General features: G+C 41.2%; 1 protein-coding gene across 1 annotated transcript in view; it reads right to left on the bottom strand.

Moving 5' to 3' along the window:
- DSCAM (DS cell adhesion molecule) overlaps nt 1–23,295 on the bottom strand; it is a 312,391-nt gene that overhangs the window by 5,086 nt on the left and 284,010 nt on the right. Inside the window, exon 32 of the mRNA XM_083608743.1 lies at nt 20,817–21,119. Within this exon, the coding sequence (XP_083464869.1) occupies nt 20,817–21,119 (303 nt within the window). The remainder of the gene's footprint in view (nt 1–20,816; nt 21,120–23,295) is intronic.

Below are 23,295 nucleotides of genomic sequence, written 5' to 3'. Positions count from 1 at the left end.
ACTCGGGAGGAGCCCTTCCCAGGTCAGCAGAGAAAGCAAGAGAAGCCAGATGAAGGAGGTATGTTTGGTATGTTTGCTTAAATGCTTTCCTCATGTCCACATTATTTCATTCACTCCCCAAGTGTGCTGCCCTACAGAATAAACCACAATTAGTTGGCTTTGGTATGTTTTACTTGGAAGTATTTCCCTTGAAATAATGTTTTCCTTTCTGCTGGGGCAAATGGTGATATTGCAGACCCCCATCCCACAGTTTTCCATGTTTCCCACAGAGCCGGCACTGGTCTACTTGTAATCACTGGGCTGTTATTTATGAATATGTAGTAACCATAAAACAAAACTATAAAATACAAAGCGAATCAAATACAATAATAAAACATTTACTTACTTACAGCTGCAGCAAGTTAAAATTCCTCTAGCATGTACTTTAACATAAGTTCTTTTTTATAATCACAGTTGGCAAAATGTTTTGTGCTTAGAGATATATTGAATCTGTACATAGTTGTTGTATATTTGTATCTTAATTTTCCTTCCCAGGAGCTCAAGGCCACGAACATTTGCCCCCTTCCCCTTTATATCTTCACAACAGTCCTGTGAGGTGGGCAAGGCTTACAGTTGGTAGTTCAGACGCCGCACATACTGCACTTTGAATATTTTTTGCTTGTTCTTATTTCAGGGTTGGCAAACTTTTGGTTTCTTTTAGTATTTTTGCTGTAAATATCAGGACTACAGAATGAGGCAATTTAAGCAAGGAGGCTGTTTTCTGGCGGCTTCTTCTTTACATGATCTGTAAATAATGTTAATTAAGAACATAGGAGCTGCCTGCTGTATCAGGCCAATGGTGCGTGTTGTCCCACATGCTGTTCTCACTGTGACCAACCAGATGACTATGAGAAGCCCCAACATAGCACCTGACTGCAATGGCACTCTCCCCTCCTATGGTTTCTAGGAACTGCTATTCAAAACCACACTGCCTCCAACTGAGAAGGCAGAGCATAGCTATCATGGCAGTAACCACTGATAGCTTTATCCTTCGTAATTTTGTCTATTCCTCTTTTAAAGCTATCCATGTAGGTGGCTCCTGCTGAAGTAGGTGCTGTGTGACATGCATTTGTACCTTGCTTTTCTACCGGAGCTCAAGGCTGTGCACATTATTGTCTTCTTCCCTCCTTTTCTAATTGCAACAGCCCTAATAGATAGGGAAGGCCAAGTTAATACATGTATATAAGCAGAGGTTCTTGTCAATAAATTGCAGGGGAGTGGGAGGCAGGGACGTGGGTGGCACTGTGGTCTAAACCACAGAGCCTAGGGCTTACTGATCGGAAGGTTGGCGGTTCGAATCCCTGTGACGGGGTGAGCTCCCGTTGTTCGGTCCCAGCTCCTGCCAACCTAGCAGTTCGAAAGCACATCAAAGTGCAAGTTAGATAAATAGGTACCGCTCCAGCAGAAAGGTAAACGGCGTTTCCGTGCACTGCTCTGGTTCGCCAGAAGCGGCTTAGTCATGCTGGCCACATGACCCGGAAGCTGTATGCCGGCTCCCTCGGCCAATAAAGCGAGATGAGCGCCGCAACCCCAGAGTCAGCCATGACTGGACCTAACGGTCAGGGGTCGCTTTACCTTTTTAAGCAGAGGTTCTTGTCAATAAATTGCAGGGGAGTGGGAGGCAGGGCCGCCAATCCACGCACAGTGTACAAGGCCCAGGAAATACTCTTGGCATCTCTGATCCCCCCTGATGTAGGCTGATAATCCCCAAGTCCTCTAGATTCAAAATTGCATTGAACAAGAGACCATCGCCACAACAGCTTCATTAATAAGACAGATTCTCATTTATAACAATGCATTGTCATTCTACTGCAGACACTTGCAGTATTAATGGTGGATGATGACGCTGTGGGATTCTATTGATTATGACAAACATGAGGGTATAAATTGTGCTTTGTGTGCTTTTTCAATTTACCATTTTAAATCCTAATGATTTTATGTGCAGCAAACGTTTTTCAAACAGTGTTTAGATTTGTTTTCACATCTGTTTCCTGGTAATTGCTTGCAAGCAATATGGCATTTGCTCAAACAGTAGCCATGCATGCAGTCTCATGCATGGCTGTAATAATGTGGCAACTGGTTTGTGCTGATGGTGCTGCAGCAGAATACTGTGTGGACCCATCATGGCTTAGCACAGTCTCCCGCAGGCACAATTCCATTATAAGAGGTGACTGCTATACTCAGGCTGGTAGGGCTGCACTCATGTGGCACTTTATATTTCTTTTGGTTTGTGCACAGGATAGCTTTGCCCTGGTGCTTACCTGAGGTCCTTTTGCTGCACCGTCTCTCTCTTTATTGCTGGTGTGTGTAGTTTTGCATGATGTTGTTTCTAGAAAAAGTGACTGTTGCTGGCTTGTTAGCACCAGCTGACCCCTCTGAAGAGGGGATGCAGCCCAATGGTAGTAGATTCATGTGCTTTCTATGCAGTAGACCCTAGGTTCCATCTCTGCCATCTCCAGCCAGGGCTGAGAGGGTTCCCTGCCTGAAATCCTGCAGACCTTTTGCCATTCGGCATGGACAATATGGAGAGATGGACTATTTGTCTGATTTAATAGGAGGAAGCCTCTTGGATTCCTCCTGTGTGCCACTATGAAAACAACTAGTTCAGTTGATGTGCTGATGTACCTGTCATTGCACCAAGCTTCATGGAGCTTATAGACAGACTGAATAAAAAATAATACTGAAAGAGGGCTGTTCATCTTGCATTACATTTTTCCTTTTGTTAGGATCAGAGTTGGAGCAAAAAGTGTTTTTGAAGGGAAATAAATATTATAGGGCTCCATCTGGAGTTTTAAGATTAAGTCTGATCAACAGAACAGATCAAAACTTATGACAATCAATTTTTTATAAAGTGGAGATTTCACAGCCAGAAATATGGAAAATGTTCAATTTTCATAATCTAAAATATTACCAGTTTCTGCACAAGTAAGATTTGTTAGATCTTGCTAAAGGACAATGCAGCCAAATGATAACATTTCCAGGCAAAGCTTTAAGTAATAAGATGCTTCACTGGCTTTGATACTCTAATTACCTCTTTTCAGTGGTGTGTGTGCTTTATTAGGAATGAAAGCAAACCTTTCAACTCAAGAGCACTGAAAATGAGTGTGCTTAATAATTCATGAACTGAGGCTTAATTACTACAAAAGCTATTCAGAAATGACAGTTTTTCTAATATAACTTAAAATATTTGAGCTTTCCATTTGGATAAGAAAAGCATATGCAGCAATAAGCATCCGTCCGTCCAATCCACATTTTGTGGTATACATAGGCAATAACATCACCTTAAGTTAAGGACTGATTCCGGGACTAAGCTTGTGAGCAGTCAATGAATTGCTTCCTTGTCTAGAAAGTGCCATGAAAAATGGAAATGTTCCATTACATTTACATGGCATGAATCCAGCTAAGCGCCGTGTGCACAGTGGATGCCACTTGCACACCTGTTTGGGCATGAACAGCTAGTGAAGGTACTTGCCCAGTGTTTGGTGGGACTGCACACACATTCCTGCATGCATCAACATTTGCACTGGGACCATGTAATTGGAAGTATTGTCATTCCCGGAGTAGGCAATTAAGCAACAGGCATTTGAAAACTAATAATTTCCTACTACAATTTAATTAACTGCATACCAAATAATGTACCAATCTCCTTGGGGGTGAAACTGTGTGCTGCTTAGCAAATGCATTTCCATAAGCCTGTGTTTGCCATGCCAACACAAATGTGTGGAGTGGAGGATTTGTAGGGAAGAACTGACCAGGCAGAAGGGGATGTTTACCTTTGGGAAGTATTAGCATCATGAGTGATAGTTGGGTCAGTCAGTAGAGCATGAGACTCTTAATCTCAGGGTCGTGGATTTGAACCCCACATTGGGCAAAAGATTCCTGTGTTGCAGGGGGTTGGACTTAGCTGACCTTTGTGGACCCTTCAAATTCCATGATTCCATGCCTCATAACATTTAGTCTTGCCCATAGGAGATAAAAATAGCAGGCCTCTCTCTGACACAGGGTCGCTTGTTAGTTTGTTAAAGGAGGGTAATGGGGGGGGTGTGGTCCCACATAAGGACTAGTCCACATCAACACTGGCCAACATCCCTGGCATCCCTCTTTGTGCTCAGGCTACCCAAGGATGTTACATCTTCCGTTGCATTGGTCCTCACCTGTTTATCTTTGGGGTTGAAAATGAATCTGTTTCTGGCTGGTTTCTCAGCAAGACCTATTGTTCCCAGCAGTTTCTATTCCCAAATTCTCTCTGCCTTCCTCACCAATGTGCCTGCCAGCCATGCAGTTATACATTCAGCAATGATGTGATTGGGCCCCATATCACATAGCATGCACACCACACAAAGAACATTCAAGGTGGAATCCCAGATGGATGAAGATGCCGCCTCATGTGGAGCTGCTCTATACATGTGCATCTGGGTGCATTATACGATTCCTTCATATAGCCATGGAAAGGATGTCCAGCAGTGGGTGTGGCCAACACTTTTGTTGACAGCAATGGGGCAGGGCTACACACTATGACCCCATAACCTCTACATGGATTATTTCCATGAATAAGGTGAATCTTCTAATGTAAGAAGATTTTGCTTCAAAATCTCCAGCTGAACAAGTTTACTTTTCCCTCAGTAAGGAAGTACAAGTAAACATTACAGATTCTCCTTCACTTCCTCTTAGGCAACACTCTTCAAGGGATGTCAAAATTGGAGCTGCAGCTGAAACAATTGTTCTTTCACTACAAAAATAGTCCAAACCCAAGAAGCAGTCAGTAGGTGTCCAATTCTGCCAGTATCCACATCACCACAGTTCAGACAGGACTTTTAAAAGTTCTACATTAATGCAGCAGCAAAGTTGCAGGAACTTGTGAGCTGAATCTCGCTGTGTAAAATCAATACAAACTCTGCATTTAAATCTTGGAAACATTCTAAATAAATCATGAAAGAATGATAGAAGAGGCACCATATACTACAAGCTCTGTTCCCCTTCTTGGCTCGTCACGCAAGCTGGTTCATATATTTTTAAGAGGACATGCCGAAACCGATCTTCCAGTCACTTGATAAAGGATAGAAAACATATTAAACTTATCACTCATGTACCCTACATTTTACTAGCTTGCTGATGACTGCATACACTGAATGGAAATTCTTTAATAATGCAAAATGTCAAAGGAAGCTCATTTACCACTAGAGTTAATTTGAGAACAGAGGAAACCATGTAGTGTGTTCCTGGAATAAGTTTGGGTTAAAAATTCAATAAGGGAAAGACACTGCACTAATACTTCATATATTGGGCACTGCAGCTTGACCTCAGTTCACCTTCCTAGCCCACCAGCCAGCTCTGAAATAATCCTTAGCACTCCTGCCACATCACAGTCACCAAGCTGTAGAACAGTGTCCCACTCTGGCAGAGACGGGGCTGAATCTAGACGCATCAAAGAAGCGTTTCAGTTTAAAGCTTTGTAAATTTAAACAGGGAAATCAGGTAGAGAAAAAATGGACTCCACATCGCCATCTGGTGGCACAAGGTTATATTGCACATACAATGCATATAAATCACCTTTCTAGCTGAGTCCAGGGTTCCTCCTGGATACCATATGCAACCTTTTAGGGACTCTTACCAGCTATGTTAGGGTTGGTTCAGATTCTTTACATCACCATTATGCTCCATCCTTGTGGGCCAACTTAGACAGGTGATTAGGGCTGCCCACCTGGCCTCATTATGATGTCAGGTGACAACTTCTAAGGGGCCCCTTTGAAGTCTGCTTGAACAAGCATGGTTTAGATTCAAACCACACCTGCAACTGGACCTCCCCCCTGCTTTGCAGACAGTGTCTCCTCAATTGTACTGGGGAGTTCTTAATGGAGAACATGCAATGCAACAGATCCCAACAGGGGATGGGTTGGGTGTCAATGCCAATCAGCAGTCAGCCTGCCCTGCTTGCAAAGGAACAGTTAGGAGCTCGCTTTAAGTTTCTAATAGTTCTTTTGGAGCTGTACCTTTACCTGCCTAACACATAAAATCACAGAATTGTAGAGTGTCATTTAGTCCAACTCCCTGCAATGGAGGAATCTTTTGCCTAACATGATCCTTAGATTAAGAGTCTCGTGCTCTACTGACTGAGCCATTAGAGCGATTACAACTTGGCAGAAATCCCACTGAGAACAAAGTCTGTAAGCACTTTATTGGCAATATTCTGGGATCTAGATCACTTTTCAGCCACAGTTACATATTACTCTTTGGACCGTTTTAACTAAAGTTAGTATATACAGCCAGACTGATTTTGCATCCCCTATCAGTTATGCTACAATGTCACCTCTTTAGTCATTGGTCATTTATACCTGAATCATCCTGGCAAGGCTTGAGCATACACTCATGCCAACATAGCTTGTGGACACATGGAGGTAATTTACCATGGTGTTCACATCACCACCTGAAATGTTGTGCTCATCTATCCTATCTTGTTGAATAAGAATTAGGTAATACATCTACAGACGTGTGGTGCAAGGGTTGTCTGTATCTAAGCATAGTTAGGGTGGACTTTGTGGACACACACACACCACACTACCAATACCCTTTAATGGGATAGGAATTGTCAGGTGCCACCTGCCCAATCTACATAGAAAAATACCTTCTAAACACTACCTGGAGTGGAATAGGATCTATTATGCTGCTTCAGCTATCAAGTAAATGGGCCCTAACTAGTCAGCCATTGTCAGAATGATCTGAATTTGAAGATATTCAGAATCCAAGGCTTAGCATGGCTTGGCATAACTTCCTTGACTGACTGTATGTACAAAGTAGTTATAGTAACAGTCTCCTTAAGTTAAGCAGTGATCAGATTTCAATGGTGTTGACAGTATGTGTTGTATTAGTTTTGCTAATTAATCTACTGAGGCCAAAAGTCAAGAATTTCTTCTTTATGCTGAGAGATTTCTAGCTACAAGGACCATGGACTAAAAAAATAAGGTGAAGGTGTATGGCAGAGCTTTCCAAACTGTGTCTCGCGACATGTTAGTGTGTTGGCTGCAGTGTGTAGGTGTGTCGAGTTAATGCTCCCCATGTTTGTCCCGGGGCTGGAAATGGGTTAGTTTAATTTCTGGTTTGCTAGTAAAACTGAATTACTGTGTCGTGAAATGATGCATGTCTAAAAAGTATGTCACCAATCTAGTCCAATCGAGTGTGACAACCCCTCTTATACACCACCTGCCATCCAATCTCATAGTTTCTGTATTTTGCTGTTTTTTGAGGAAGCAAGCAATGAAATGTATGGTTTCTGGACACCAATAGTTATCCAAAGATGGTAAGAAAACCCATCCATTAGTTGGCTTTTTTGCCTGTCGCCCTACTGAACCAGTACATAGGGGAAATCCCATTTGCCCTATGGAGAGAGTTTTGATCTTCATCCTTAGGGTTTTGTAGAATTATGCTTGTTAGCTTGTATATTATATCACCCATAGTCGTCATGTCACATTCCTTCAGGCAAGTACCAATTAATGCTTCTCATCGTTAGGGAGCCTTATGTTGCTCTGAAGCCAACCACTTAAGAAAAAGCGAACAGCATAATGAAAAGTAGCCTAGCTGAAGGCTAGCAGCGAGACCTGTAACTGACCTGAGAACCTTATGAAGAGGCTGCATCAGTTACTGTTCCTAGGGAAACAATTGTTTCTGGTTACATATCCTGTAACAGCTTTCTAAAGTAATTCATAAGCCATATCTCATTAAAGCAAGATCACGTGCTTCATTTGCTACAATAGGTGAACCAAAATACTTGTCAGGTCAAGCTGAGGTCCAAATTCAGGAGACTATAAAAGTTTGACAGAAACATTGTGTTTAGAATGTATGTGGGCTTTCATTTCAATCGAAATTAAAGTGTTCCAACTTGTACTTTTGGTTCCTTCTTTGGATACACTGAATGACTACGTATAGTACAAAAAACAGGTTTAAATGGATTTCTCTGTTTGTTTTGTTCTGTCACTGTCAAAGCTGAAAAATAGCCATCTTTTACAACTGGCTTTACTAATGATCTCAGGGTCCATTGTTACCCAGAGGGGCAGGGAAATACATAACCTGCTATGCAGATATGAAAGTGACCACTGTCTGTCATGGAGGCTGAAGTACAAAGATAGCAGGAATAGTGGGAAAATACAAGGGAATAAGAAAACGTGAAGTGTCAGTTTATCAGGCACTCAATACTGACTTCTGGAAGGGTCAGACGGCAGTGAGTGACAAGGCTTCTGGAGGCCAGAGGCAGAGGAGAAATAGAAGCTGCAGCCTGAGCAGTAAGCCAGAGGCAGGGCCATCAGACCTGTGATTATAGGTGGGATAAAACTGGCCTGGGAAGACTAGGGGGACAATTATTTCTGATAAAGCAATTTTAGTGGGTTTTTGTGTATGAGTGTCAGTCTTCCACCAAAATGATAGTTAAAATCCACCAAATTAACTCATCATTCATAAATAATGTTTGCAATCTTCGTTCTTACTTGAATAGAATCTGCAGATATCTCATGGCACTGATTTAATTAGATGTTTATATGCAAGCCACACAATTAGATAATGTATCCAAACAGCTGCAATGCGAAACCATCAAAACTCCTGAATAAATTTTCTATGCTGATACTGTTATGCCAACAGCACAATTTTTGTTCACAGTAGCTGGCAGTATTTATGAAGCAGCAAGGTTCTACAAACTAAAATATCTTCTGTGTTTATATAAATCAGAGAAATGACCAATAATATAAAACGTGAAGATGCAATAACTCCAGTCCTATAGATTTGCAGAAACTTGGCACTGGCACAGGCCAGAAATGGAAAACCTCTATCATTAGGTCATAGGCATGGAGAACGATACAGAATTGTAACCCAAGGATTTCAGAGTATACTCCTTAAGATGCACACCCCAACCATCAGACATGCATAGACTATGGCAGGCACTCTCGCACACCTTTGTGTCCTCTCACTTGGTTCTCCCAACTGCACAGTATTAACACACTAACTCTGTTTCACTACAGCATTGGTCTTCAACTGCTGGATCATGACTAGAGATGAGTGAATTTATCAGTTTCAGTATCTCTCCGTTTCTCATCCCCCCCCCCCCGGCTTAAGCTCAGTTCTCCATTTTTTTACACATCAGTTTAGGGATCCCCAACACCTGCCTCCCCATTTATCCTGAACAACTATCAACATTTTAGTGAAAACTTATTCTAATTGTCTGTTTGGCCTAATATACACAGTGGGTTGTGTTGGTTTTTTTTTTTTTTTTGCAAAGCAATTTCCCCTAATGCAATTTTGTATGTTATTTTCGCTAATACATGCGTTCTTGCATGCATGTTACTATAGTATATACATTTTTTTGTATACACTACTTGGTTGGAGAACTGCAGCGCAAATTCTGAAGGGTCATTTTGTCAGATGTTGTGTATGCTACCCTCATTTTCTGAGCTAGGGAGAATTCACAATGGGCCTGGTGCAGTGAACAGGGGTAGGCAAACTCTGTGTGCTTGAAATTCATAGAAAAGTAAGCCAAATCAGTTGCTTCTGTGTTGTGGGGTCTTTATACTATGGAGTGCTCAGTGTAATGGTTAATTCAGCCTTGACTGAGAATGTATTACTGCATCAATTCACCTAATTACTGTATGATGTAGCAGTTCTGGTGTAATATGGCTGTTAGAGGCCTCAGTGTCACTGACTTGCCCAGGTTATCAGCAATACATTTTTATAATATGCATGTGATGTATAGAATTGTAGGGCTGAAAAGGTCCAAGGGGGTCATCTAGTCCAATGCAGAAATATTTTGCTCAAACCCACAACTCTGAGATTAAGAGTCTAATGTGCTACCCACTAAATTATCCCCAAAACATTTTAGAATTAACTCGTGAAAAGAAACATAGAGCCAGAAACCATGTTGGAGCTTTGCATTCCATCGAAGCGAAATATTTTGAGATTCCCAGTTGCTGCTTTTAAAACAATCCTTCCGACCTGGTTCACTTCTCTGCCATCTCTTGTAATGCTGTTGCACTTGCCTGCTCATATCATTCTCTCATCACTGTTCAATGCTTCGCAGTTCCTTTATGAAACAAGGTTGACAGGCTGAATCAATCTCCAAATTGCTCCAAGCAAATCAAGACTTGATTAAAAGAAAGAAAGAAAAAGCTACTGCCTTATAAACCACACAGTGGAAATGCACAGCTAAAGAACCAAATTTATCCATTTCACAGGTTTTCGGTTATTAGAATCTTGGGACAGCTTCCGAATGTTCTACTGTAATGCTGAGTGGGTGGAAGGGAATGAAATAAACACCCTAGACGGATATGTATGTACAGAACTACAACAAGCAACTTGCTCCTCCCTAGCACACCTCATATTCTCCCTAAATGGTGATGGTAATTGGGTGGTGGTGGTGGGGGGGAGATAATCAATAGGCCTTTCACAACACAAATGTCCTGGGGATGGTTTTTCACTGCCAGGCAACGTGCAACGAAGTAACATATTATCCATGATTCTCAGAATGCAGGAGTATCTGAGGCAATACAAAAGCAAGGCTGGTACTTAGGTGAAAAATGGATCGAGATGACAAATCATGCAGCCTGCAATGGTGGAGAACATAACACAACGGCTCAGGCAGCACATAGTGATGGATGACAGATGGTACTAACTAATGAAAACTCAAGAAGACTCAACACTCCCTTAGCAATTATGTCAGATCTTCAGCCTAATTTAGATGGCTAGAATTCTTCTCGTTCAAGCAAAGCATAACTGTGTATTTAAAAAGAAACAACCCCCCCCCCCAGTTAAACAAGTTAATTATGAATATAAGTTAATGTGATTTCAAAGTGTGTTTTTTAAAAAGCCAGTGGTGGTGTAGAAGTGGCTGAAGCAGGGGAGGTAGATATTGATTTACTGGTGGCAGAAGATTACCAAGGATTTCTGACTCCCAAATATATAACATTAGTTTCCACCCATAAGAAATGATACTACTAAAACAAAGAAAGCTGGAATTGAAAACATAGCAGTCTCTCATCTCTTTTGCCTGACTTGCAGAATTAATTTTTGGAAGCAAATTGTTTTTATATTAACGTGACCGTCGTATTTCCATCCCTTGTGCTGAGTAGTTTCTTTATAGTCACAATGAGTCCTGCAAAATAAGGTTTCTGCCCTCCTTGCCCCCTCCTGTTCATTTCAAGCTTGGGATGAGAGAGCAGCAAGCAATAATAAGAGCCTGCTTTATTGTCTCTTCAGAAGGGAAGTACTGGAGCAAAACATTATGTTAGGTCATATATTTAAAAAATTACTGCTGAAGGTAAGGGAACAGTTACAAGTTTTAAGGCTGTTTATGATGGGTGGCATGGTAATACAAATCCCAAGGATGATCAGTCTAAGGCCATAACCCTAGCCACACTTAAGTAGGAGTAAGTTCCACTGAACATAGTGAACTTTCTTCTGAGTAAACACGGAAAGACAAAATCAGGCTGTGAGGAGGACTGTTCTGCTTTCTGCTGTGTTTACAACATAGGGCCTGCTAGTGGAAGCCCACGCAAGGACTTCAGCTAGGGCAATTCAGCTTTCCCTCACTCTTGCCCCCTTGCATGTCCACCACTGGCATGTGGGGTCAGGAGAACCCCCAGAACAGCACATGGGAGTGGGGTGGGGTGACAGAGAGGAGAGCTCATTCCATCAAGCAAGCTGACAGAGTGATCTCCTTAGTGCTACATTGAGTTCCTCCAATATGTTTACTTTTTGGTGTGCTTCGGTGGTGGCTAGTAATATTTTGACTTAGTAGGACTGCAATTTTTCAGCTTGCTGTTTTCATCGAAATAGGACTTGCATAGTTCTCATTTAGGAAAGTGCGCCATATCCTATTACACATGTGCCCATTGTCCCTTTCTCTCTAAAAACAAAACAAAAAAGCATCAATTATTCTCTCCACACTAGGGACAGGGAAAGAGTTTCCCTGTAAGAGGGTCTTAGTATGATTTCCAGATAAGATTTAATTCGTTTTTTTAAAAAAAGGGGGTTAGTCATAGCACATGACAAAAAGTTCCTGAACAAAAGAGCTTTTCAAATGCGAGGAAAACTTGCTTCCAGCTGCATAAAGTTTTCCTCTCCCCCAAAATTAGTTTAACCATTCATTATTCAAAATGATTGTTCTCTAAATTAAAAGAATAAAGTATGCCAACCAACAGACAAAAAATTGCTTGTTTCCTCTGAGCCAGGGCAAGTTAGAGCACAGCAGAACATATCTGCAATGCATGGCTCAGTTCTGAAAATGTGAACTAAAAATCTCTGCTCATGTGCATAGTTGATCAGTGCCAGACTAATCATAATTTCACACTGCTCAAAGACTGGGGTGGCATGTAAGAATACTCTGGAACTGCATGTGGCCCAGATCTAATAAAGGGCCTAAGATTTAAAAGGAGGGAACCAACAAAACCTTTATAGAGAAGAGGGTCTACACCCTGAGTGTGTTATAGAGAAGTTCCCGCCTCATATCTCAGCCAATAGCACCTCCAAAGAAGGTAGAAGGCAGAGCAAGGTTTCCACTCCTCAGGGATGGGTTAACACTCCTCACGCACATCTTTCCTGCGAGTGTGTATGTGAATGGCCCCTCCTGTCCCCAGCCCAAGCCTCGCCTACTGGCATGCAGCTCTCAACCATCCACCCACTGCTGCATGCGACCTTCTGGAGCAAAAAAGGTTGCTCACCCTGACGGGGGTTTATAAAAAACTGGCATTTTGAATTGTTCTCAAAAAGGAAGCCAGTGCAGATTAAACAAAATTGGAGTGAGGTGTTCAAATCACTGGTGTCAACTATAGGGGGCCTTTTGCACCCACACTGTGAGGCCTCTGACGCAACTTCCAGGAGAAACCAGAAGTCACATCTCAGACCTCACAAGGTCTTGGAATTCGTGTCCGAGGCCTCGTGGAGCCTCAGACATGACTTTCAGGTGATGCCGTGATGTGCACAATGTGACGTCATGACATCACATTACGTCACGTGTGCCGCTGGGCACCCATAATCTGGGGCCCAAGTTGGCATCCCCACTCAAATTAAGATAATATAACTCTGAGTTTTTCTAAGTAAATTGAGGTTAGGAGAAATTTCATGAGAATTTATTTCTAAATTAATTTCAGCTTTAGTGTCAGAGGAGCAAGTAAGGGGTGCATCCTGAGTCATTAAGGACTGTAGGATTTGTGGCATGATGTACATGCAATTCTGCAAACTCTGAAGGTGACCTGGTGCAATGATTAATAATGATACAATCCTATTAACCTCAGTCTTAGCCAAAGGTAGGACGAGTGAATAAGAGATATCTCTGCACTTTCCAGTCGTAAGGACAGGTAAGCATTGCACAGCAACTTTGTTCTGACAAATGGTCTAATGCAGCTAATAATTCTTGCAAAAGGAAAATAAAATGATGTTAATGATGATGCAAGAACAAAAAGTGCAAGCTTTTACAATTATTTCTAGGCTCATGGATGCATTTTGAAAGATTAGGTCCCCTAAAAATGCTGTTGGATTTTTATAGCAAGAATTAATTGCGTGCTCCATATCTAAGACTTGGTAGTTTTAAAAAAGTTATTGAGAAAATGTATCTACCAGAATACATAGTGAGGAAGGCAATTCCTAGGCAAGGAAGAGCAAGTCACATAGGCAGACATTTTTAAAAAGACTATGAAGCCCTGATGCTGATAGTGGGAGGTTTGGACTGCACTCTAAGGCTGCAATCCTAACTTCACTTGCCTGGGAGTAAGTCCCATTGACTTCAGTAGGATTTACTTTTGAGTAGACTTGGTTAGGGTTGCACTGTAAAAAAAAAAGTAAATACAAAGAGTGATAAAATGGCACTGATCAGAAATTTAATGGTGAAGGCATGCTAAGTAGTGATAGGTTTGCTGACACACCACTGTGCATGCCAAATTTGGCACACAGCTTGGAAAAGAAAGAATACTAGTATTACAGCCATCCACACCTGCAGGTATCATGTTAGTCTATCATATCTGAGAAAAGTTGAGCCATGGGAAATAGAGGACAATTATTTGATTACAGCATCTTGTAGTTTTGTTGTAAAAAGTGAGTAAACGAGTCAACACTAAACCTTTCACCATTGTGGAAGCTCCCTAGAACAGTGGTTCTTAAACTCCCCATGGACAACTTGAAAATTGCTGAGGGTGTTGGCAAACGACCTGATGCTTTTTCTGCCTGTTGTAGCAACTGTGATGCAGTGTTCTAGGTGCTGTATGCTTTTCTGTGCTTCTTTTATTTCTTACAGATTGAATTACAATTTGAATTCCATTGAACTCAAATTGTAAAATAATAAAGGCAGCAACAAAAATACAATTAAAAACCAATATGAATATTTAAAGGGATGGATTCAACCACAAGTCCAAAGACATGCCACAGAGCACCTGCATGAAACTCATGGACCACTGGTGATCCACAAACCACAGTCTGGGGAACCTCTGCCACAGAATACTTTGATCAGTGTGGAAAGGGAGCAGGATGCAAAAACTGCGGTGCTAGACCAATTTAATCAAAGTTGGGATTTTGTTTTTTGGTCCAAATGCATGTTACTCAAATTTTGCCTGCTTGGGCTTTTCACTCTTGAAATTGTTTGCTTTAGTTTGAGCAAGGAGAATGCAGATCAGCCATAAAGACTGCCATGAGCCTCTTTCCCCAGGAGCAGAATAATCTTTGTTGTATGTCAGTACAAGGTAGTCAGCCTATCTTTGCCCTATAGACAGTAACTATCAGACCCTAGCGGATTCAAGCAATAACCAATCAACTATTCCTACGGCAACAACTGCCCACTGTGATGTCTTGCCATGCAAAGATACTTACCTAGCTCTTCACGGGGGCAGGTACCACTCTACCCATTCTGTCCAAGGGGATTTTATCACCCACAGGAGCAATAATAAATCTGTGCTGAGCATAAATTCTGGTAAATCTAGGAGTATAAGGTTTCTTGGCAACTAACATTGAACCACCACAGTGCACTTTGTTTGCCAAGTTTAGGATTAATGTCACCTCTGAATTTGTAACTTCTTCCCTCCAGCAGTTGAGGAAAGTCTGCACTGTTTCAGTAAAGTTCGCAATTCAACACCCCTTGTTTCCCAGCAAAATTGGAACAGATGACTACTGTACTGCCTACTGAATCAGGCCATTGGTTCCTCTGGTCCACAAAAGGGGAACCTGTGGTGCTCCTGAATTTGTGGTACTATTTGTGCCAGTTGCTGATCATTGCCTATGCTGGTTAAGGCTGATGGAAAGTAGAGCCCAAAAACAAATGGAGGGCATCCCCCATCCCTGCGCTAGACCAGCATAGTTTATTCAACTGGATAAGCAGCTGTCCAGGGATGAAGTAAGAGATCTCTCCTGACCCTACTATGTGGTGCTGAGCTGAAATGTCAGTTCCTGCTGCTGGTGTGGTGTCATAGCATCATAAGGAAGCTTAATCAGATTGAGAACGGGAGTAGGAAGTCACCACAACCCAGTCTATTGAATCAGCCCATACATCTTCACTTGTAGGGAGCAGAGTAGGTAGTTCCTAATGCAAATAATCTAAAAATGTTGGCAAGAGAGGAATCTGATTTGTTTACGTAGGAGAATCACAGTGGTTCCAGGGTATGTTTTTTATAAGATTTGGAAACCATTTCCTGCTGGTTTTATTGGTTTCTCGTAGGCAAATGTAATTGCAGTCGAAATGTACTGAATAATTAAATATTTCATTTTTATGGTGCTTCACTGCAGTTTAAAAAAGTAAATGCTAATTTCATGGTCTTGTGGTTTCAAGTGTCCTAAGCGGTTTCATTTAACTGATTTTCTTGCATGTATAAAAGCAAACATCAGATCATAAATAGTCTGCACAGGCAAGGAACTGCAGTGGATTCTAGGCAAGTTAGATGCAGTGTCTTAAATACTATCTGCAACAAAGCACAGGTATTGAAAAATAATGCAACTGGAACGAAATTGTCCGGGAGAGAAAATAAGGTTCTGCTCTCTTGATTTGACCTCTGAGGAGAAAATGGCTCAGAATGGATTGGATGACATGTACAATACATTACTAATTAGGCAATTAGGATTGCTTTTAAGATGTGGAAATTGCAGTCAGGCTTCAGAGATATAGTACTATAAATGTACATTTTAAATAACTCCCTGCATTTCAAGTTGTTAAAATTAAATCAGCTGAGAAATGCTAACCAGGTGTGATTATGTTGCAGCCACACATAATGTGTGTGGGGTTTAGGGGGTGCATGTGCATGTGGAGGAGGAAGGATGAGCAGTCAGACAGTCTCATGCTCTCAGTTTGGAGGAGCGGCAACTGTGGTAAACGAAGACCAACTATATATTTGAATCGCTGAATAAAAGCATCAATAAGAAAATTCACTAAAATCCTCTCACACTTTACTTCACCCAGTGGGTCTGTATGGTCACTGATGTATAGATGATGCTACAAAGCGGCATTGGACATAATGAAGTAAAAAGACATTACGAAGTAAAATGGGTTAGGGAATTCCATCACCAATGGAAATAATGCTTGTCTCCCTCATTTGCTTCCTACTCTTGGCAGAAGCAGCTCAGGAGTACACAGGATCATCTCATTTCATCCTCACAACATTCCTGTAAAACAGGCAGAGACACACACTATTTCCTGAGCTTTGTGGCTGAGTAGAGATTTGCACCTAGGTCCCCTAGTTCAGATTTAGAGCTGTGTCTCTATTTTATTTTAAGCTGCTCCACAGTAAAAATGTGATAGACGTTATTTACAATTTACCATGAATCAACCTTCTAATGGTTGTACTATTGCTTGAATTTACTGCAGTGTTTCTAATTGGTATCAATGTGCAATAAATTTATTTCTCCTAGTGCAAAATATGCTTAAAAGTTACCAAAGAAGCAAAACTGAATGCAAATAGTTTTTTTCCCTAAAAGGCCAAGGGGCTGACTACAAATCTGTAAATTCCACAAGGGATTTTTCTGATATTCCAGATTGAACATGAACAAAAGAGACAGAATTTTAGTGCTAGATATTTTTTTAGTGGGCATGTGCCTGATTTAGAAGTGATGAAAACATTCAGAAATATCAAATGCTCTCGAACTGTTTATTTAACACACAACAGGAACCAAACTAGCAATTTGTCTTTTGTGTTAGAGATTATCTGTTCACTGACTAGAAGGGAACATTATTCACTTTTTATTAGTTTAAGAATGCCAAACTAAAAGAGATACACACACACATGCTTAATTCTTCCTGGCTTGCTAGACTTTGCTAAGTCATATGTACTATATAGCAAATGTGTATCAACTACCAGCAGCAATGCACAGTAAACGTCATGAAAATACAAAGGTATTACCCCCAAAGGCAAACCTACACAGAATTTATGGATTCCTTTCGAAGGACGTTGGACTCAGTGGAGGGAAAAAAGTGACCACTATCTAAAGGTGCCAAAAGAAAGCCCAGATATTAGGACTATACATGCCACTGTGGTCCAGAATAAGAAGCAGGACAAAGAATTGGTGAATTGTAAGAACTTACATTATTAGAAATTATCTAGGACTTAAAAAACCTAGGGTTGCCATATTATTTTTGTTGAGTTGTGGTTTTTTTTTTTGCAAAATCTCAATAAATAAATAAATGAAGTTTTTGAGCTATTTTTAAGGAATATCACTAACATGGGCTACCATATGCCCTAAATTACCACAGGACCAGGGTTAATGTGATGTATGAACTGAGCCATAGTCAGAACCAAACTTTGCTGTAACGTGAACACCCAGCACACTGGTTTGTGCTGCTCAAATGTTTATGCTTGGTTCTTCACCTTCTGCTGCCGCACTGCTGGGAAACTAACCAGAGCTAACCAAACAAATCTTCAGCAGCAACAAATTTGCTCCTTTCTTGCTGCTTGTGGTTTGTCTACAGAGAAACAGGCCATAACCTCAGGTTGGGATGTCATGACAAGACACACTCTGGCTTGTTTTCTGGCAGTGCAGGGAGAATAAGAGCGGAGGATGAGTGAAGTGAGAACTCTTCAGCTATGCATACCACATACTATGTTTCCACACTGAAGAGTCCATTTTAACTATGGTTTAATGGGTTGTGAAAACCAGGCCATTGTACATACCCTGTCCTCTTTTCTCATAGGAGTTTCTTTCACATGTCTAAAGAACCTGTTCAAAAATGTGCTTTTGTGTGTGAGAGACAGAGAGAAAGGATTCCTTCAGAAACAAACAAAAAATCAAACAAAAAATGCAGCTATCCTTTGAATTTCACTCTTCTCTGAATATTGCAATATAGTTGTCCAGCCCAAAATGTGTACAAAAATGTGCAAATTTGGGGAAGGTGCATCCATTAGTGAAAATAATGTAAAAATGCACTATGTTAGGGTGAATTGCTTCCACAAAAATGTGTATAAGGCAAATTTTCATTCAGAAATGTATATTAGAGGAAATGCACAATAATTCACTTGCTAAGAAGCAAATTGTTGTTTGGATAAATTATAGAAGAGAAGTAGATAATTTGAGACAAGGCAGAGGAAAATCTCTTTCTATGGAAAATGTTGCACAGCTATAAGTATACAGCCCTGAAAACCGTGCAGTTCAAAAGTGAGCATGATGGAGACAATAATTCATAATAAAAGGCAATATACCCGTGGAGGAGAGTCACTTAATTTTTATTTTATTTTTTATTACAGATGAGATGGCTGGATCATGATTTTAATAATCATCCCAAGTGAATGAAGATATTATTATACAAGATTCTTGGTATGTATTTCACATTTTCTCTAGGGATTTCCCTTTTTAATTTGCAATTGTTATTACCAAGTATTTACACCCTCAAGAAAAGTACTTTGGAAAGTGGTCTCTTTTTCTCCTTCTAAGGGTGTCCATAAATCCTAGGTAATACATTAGCACTGGAGTACAGTAGCTTAGAACTTCTGGAAGTGGATCTAGGTTACCCAAAACAAGGGCCTATTGATGAAATCCCATATCTACTTTCCTTTCCTCTTCCCCGCAGGTAGTAATGATAGTGTGACATAACACAATCACATTGTGCAATTTCCCTGCCCACTATGGTAGCCAGTGATGTGGACCAGGGTCAAAATAAAGGCATAACATGGTGTATTTTATTACTCTGGAAAGGGGAAGATGAACTAGACAGAGGACATCTAGTTTAGTCCCACACATGGAACAGCACTATATGAAAGATTATATAAAGCAGTCTACAGACATTAAAAAAATCTTGCAGAAACCTAATTGCATGAGGAAATTTACTAAAACTATGGTGTGTCTGAAATGAGAGAGCAGAATAATCTCAACCCCTTAAATCTTTTTCTTCCTAAATTTACATACCATTCAGTATCTACTGAACAGAGGACCAGCATTGTATACACCCCTCTGACATTTTATAAATACATAATGAAAGGAGAAAGTATCAGTAGCAATTTTGTTCTTTTAGGAATTGAACTGGAACAAGCAGAAACAGCCATCTAATTCTGCCATAAAGTGAATAATAACTTGGGCCACAAATGATCTGAAGGGATTCATATGCTGTTTCCTTATCTATCCCACAAGACATTCTAGTCTCTGGATTTTTCGCATTTTCATTTTTTCCTTCCTATACACCAGTTACCTATAATAATTCGGTGTTGATGGATGCAAAAGAAAGAAACAACAGTGACAGGAAAATGTATTGCTTCTATTTGCAGTAAACGTCAGTGAACTTTTCCAGCGTTCTCTTGAGGGCAGTGAAAAGGAACTGCTATGTCACATTGTCTTTTATTTACGAAGAGAGGAGATCCTGCAGTAAAGTACCAAAAATGTAATAAATGGAGCAGGGGCAAGGGAGACACACACCCCTCCAAAAACTAGATAGAATTGCCCCCTGCCATATGTTGCTGTCTGCCCTTGATTGTATGCTTGACAATACTGATGGCAAGATCAATGCTGACCTATCAGCTCTCCTCTATCTGGGGAGCACAGTTACCCCAGACTTAACCTGTGAAGTGGGGCCATCAGTGGGAAACCACTGTTCCTTGTCCTCCTTACTCAGAGGAGGCTTCTGTGGTATTTGTGCCTGGTCCAAACATGAGGAAAGTAGCAGTTGACCAATATCAGTTCACGTTAGAAAAGGCCTAGAGCTACACTTTACAATTTATTTTGGTAGAAACTAGCATTTTTAGTGTACCTGCCCCCCCCCCGGTGAAATACACTTAAATTGTGACACCCTCTTTGCTTCTCTGACTAGTATTCGGTTCCTTCGCATGTATGACCCAATTCAAACAAGATAAGACAGGGAACTGTATGACAACACAACACTATATAACCAATCTGATGGGCTACTTGAAGGTATTACTGAGGACAATGTAAATGAATAAACAAACATTTCTTGAAATAGTGCTGAAAAATTACCCCAAAGGGGGGAATATTTTTTCAGATTACTGAAAATCTTTGTCCCCCCAACAAAAATGGTGGGTGGGGGGAAAGCAAGTGTCTATTCAGGTCTTTAAAAAAGCCTTTGGATTATTTGTGTGTGCTTTAAAAAATTGATATTCATGGTATCAGAACATGGTGAGATCTTGAGGCTCTGGTGTCAGGTTGACTGCCTTTTGCTCATTCTGAGCTTACACCACTGTTTAACAAAATGTGAAAGCAACAATATGCATGTGCTTTGTGAATATTTGATAGAACTGTTAAGTACGTTCGTTTCCATTAAGAAATTTTCAAAACGCAACATCCACAGGATGTAATTGAGAGCGGAAGGAATTAGCAGAGTGTCCTAAGGCACTTACCTGGCCGATGTGCCTTTGGAACAGCCATGTTCGTCACACGTCCTGCATCCTGAGGTTTGGGAGGCGATGCAGTAAACCTGCAAATCCCCGATTCGGATGGGGTGCTTGAGGTCAGGCTGTCTGTATATTCATTAGTCCCTGCCGTAAGCTGCTCTGATGATGTGTCTGATATGAAGCATTCCGTGATGGTAAACTTGGCATGTCGCAGCTGCTCTTCCATCTTGGCGTGTTCATATGCTCTTGCCAGCTCTTCATAGGTGGAGGAGGCACTTTCTGTGGAGACCATGCTGCTCCTTGCTCGGTCTAAACACCAGAAGGTGAAAGAAAGAAAGAACAGGCAATCACTTCAGCATGGGTTTTTAATCCACCAAAGTGCACTACAGGGATGATTCCATAGTTCACCATTTAGCTCTTGCACACTAGTCAGCTTGGGCAGTAAGAGCATTCTGGTATAGCAAGGTAAAAAGGCTATGCTTTCCTGGCAGTTTTCTGGACTTGCATCACAAAAATCATGTTTTATTTGTGGAGGGGAAAAAAAGAGGGTATTCAGCAGTGAAAGAGCTGTAAATATTTTTGTTTCCATTAGCACCTTTTTCCTTTTTTGATTCCAGATTTAATGTTTGCAAATACGAGACAGAAGGGATAATTGCAGCCCACAGAGAACAGTACTTGTTGTGCTCATTTTCTCACACTTCAACACACGTTGCATGTAATGAAGCTCCTGTGGTGAATTGTTATTGTTGCACATCATCCCAATCTCAGAGAGGTGCAAGATTCCAGGGTTTCCAGGCACATGCCCAGGGTTTGTGTTTCCTTTTAGAAATGAGGCCAGTGGAGAATGTTGCCTCTTTATAATATATAGTTTATTTACACATATATACAACCTGAGCCTACAATGGAGGGGTTCATAGCATTAACACCCCAAAAGGGTCTTGTTTCTCAAACAGCCTTGGATTCAAACAGACATGAAACACTGCTGTCAAACGTTGCTCTCTGTCTCTCTGACTCTCTAAACTCAGGCTTCTTCCTTCTAACTAACAGCATGCTGGGTTGGGCCCCCACCCATTTGCCAGTTCTCACAGAGCCCCTTTCCTTTGTTTCCCTTAATGGCCCATCACCCAGGCTATCACCTCAACACAGAAAGCTAGCCTGGCGTATAATTTAACACTTGCTGGATCCAGGGGTTAGAAGGATCTTGCATACAGCCCCCCCCCAAAAAAAACCCTTCATAACATTTTTACAGTGAGACAACACAGACACAGACATAAAATATGGCCTGCCTGCAGGTTTCCTGCTTCTGTTCTGTTATCTTGTTGTTATTTACATAGGAAGTTGCTTTACACCAGGTCAGGCCATCAAGCTCAGTACAGTCATACCTCGGGTTACAGCCGCTTCAGGTTGTGTTTTTTTGGGTTGCGGACTGCTGAAACCTGGAAGTACCGGAACGGGTTACTTCTGGGTTTCGGCAGTCGTGCATGCACAGAAGCGCCAAATCGCAACCCGCGCGTGCACAGATGTGGGTTGCGAACGCTGCAGGTTGCAAACATGTATCCCGCACAGATCACGTTTGCAACCCAAGCGTCCACTGTATTGTCTACACTGACAGTAGCTATCCAGACTGAGATCTCTTCCTGCGCTACCTGGAGATGCCAGGGAATGAACCCAGGGCCATCTGCATGCAAAGCAGATGCCTTAACCCATTAAGCTATGGCCCTTCCAAGTCAATCTGCCCATTCCACACAACGCAGCCCATAAATAGGTATATTGGTCACCATTAGCCTACCTGGAACCTGCTGTTGATTTGAGCCTACCAAGTCAATAGCAGCATAACTACAAATGTGAATGCATAAAAAATGGTTTTGGGATTCAGGCACCACTATCATTAACATTAATGGGAGTTGTGCAGCTGTTTCCTCCTGTTATCAGTGCATTATTCGAAACATAAATTTAGTTGACGCAAATGAAATTATATGCCCAAAATGTATCCTCATCTCACCTCCCACAGTACTTCTTAAATTATCTCATTTCAGGTACTTTCTCATACAAAGCATACTGAGATGAGAGCTTATCCTCTTACACTTAGTAGATGGTTCAGGAATTTTAGATGGGAGGAAAATGTTTGGGTGGGGGATAGGAGTCTCCTAACAGCTATCAGCAGCCCTAACAAACTACAGTTTCCAGGATTTTTGGGGGGGAAGCCATGGCTGTTTCAGGTGTTACAATACTGCTTAAATGCATATGCAGATGGAGCCGGACTTATCACATCGTGGCAATAAATGCAGGCAACCCTGTTGCAGGAAAAGAAAGGCCTTGGTGGTCCATCCTTGGTGTGTCCTCATGTAACAAGGGAATGGTGAATATCATAATGATCTAGCATTTTTCTAGTATAGTAATCACACTAAAATTCATTTCAACAGCATTATTTCATCTGGTAAGGTAAAGGTAAAGGGACCCCTGACCATTAGGTCCAGTTGTGGGG

Source organism: Podarcis filfolensis, assembly GCF_964270895.1.
Source record: "Podarcis filfolensis genome assembly, chromosome: 4".
Lineage (NCBI taxonomy): Eukaryota > Metazoa > Chordata > Lepidosauria > Squamata > Lacertidae > Podarcis > Podarcis filfolensis.
Note: the sequence above shows the minus strand (reverse complement) of the source record. Positions and strands in the feature narration are given on the sequence as shown.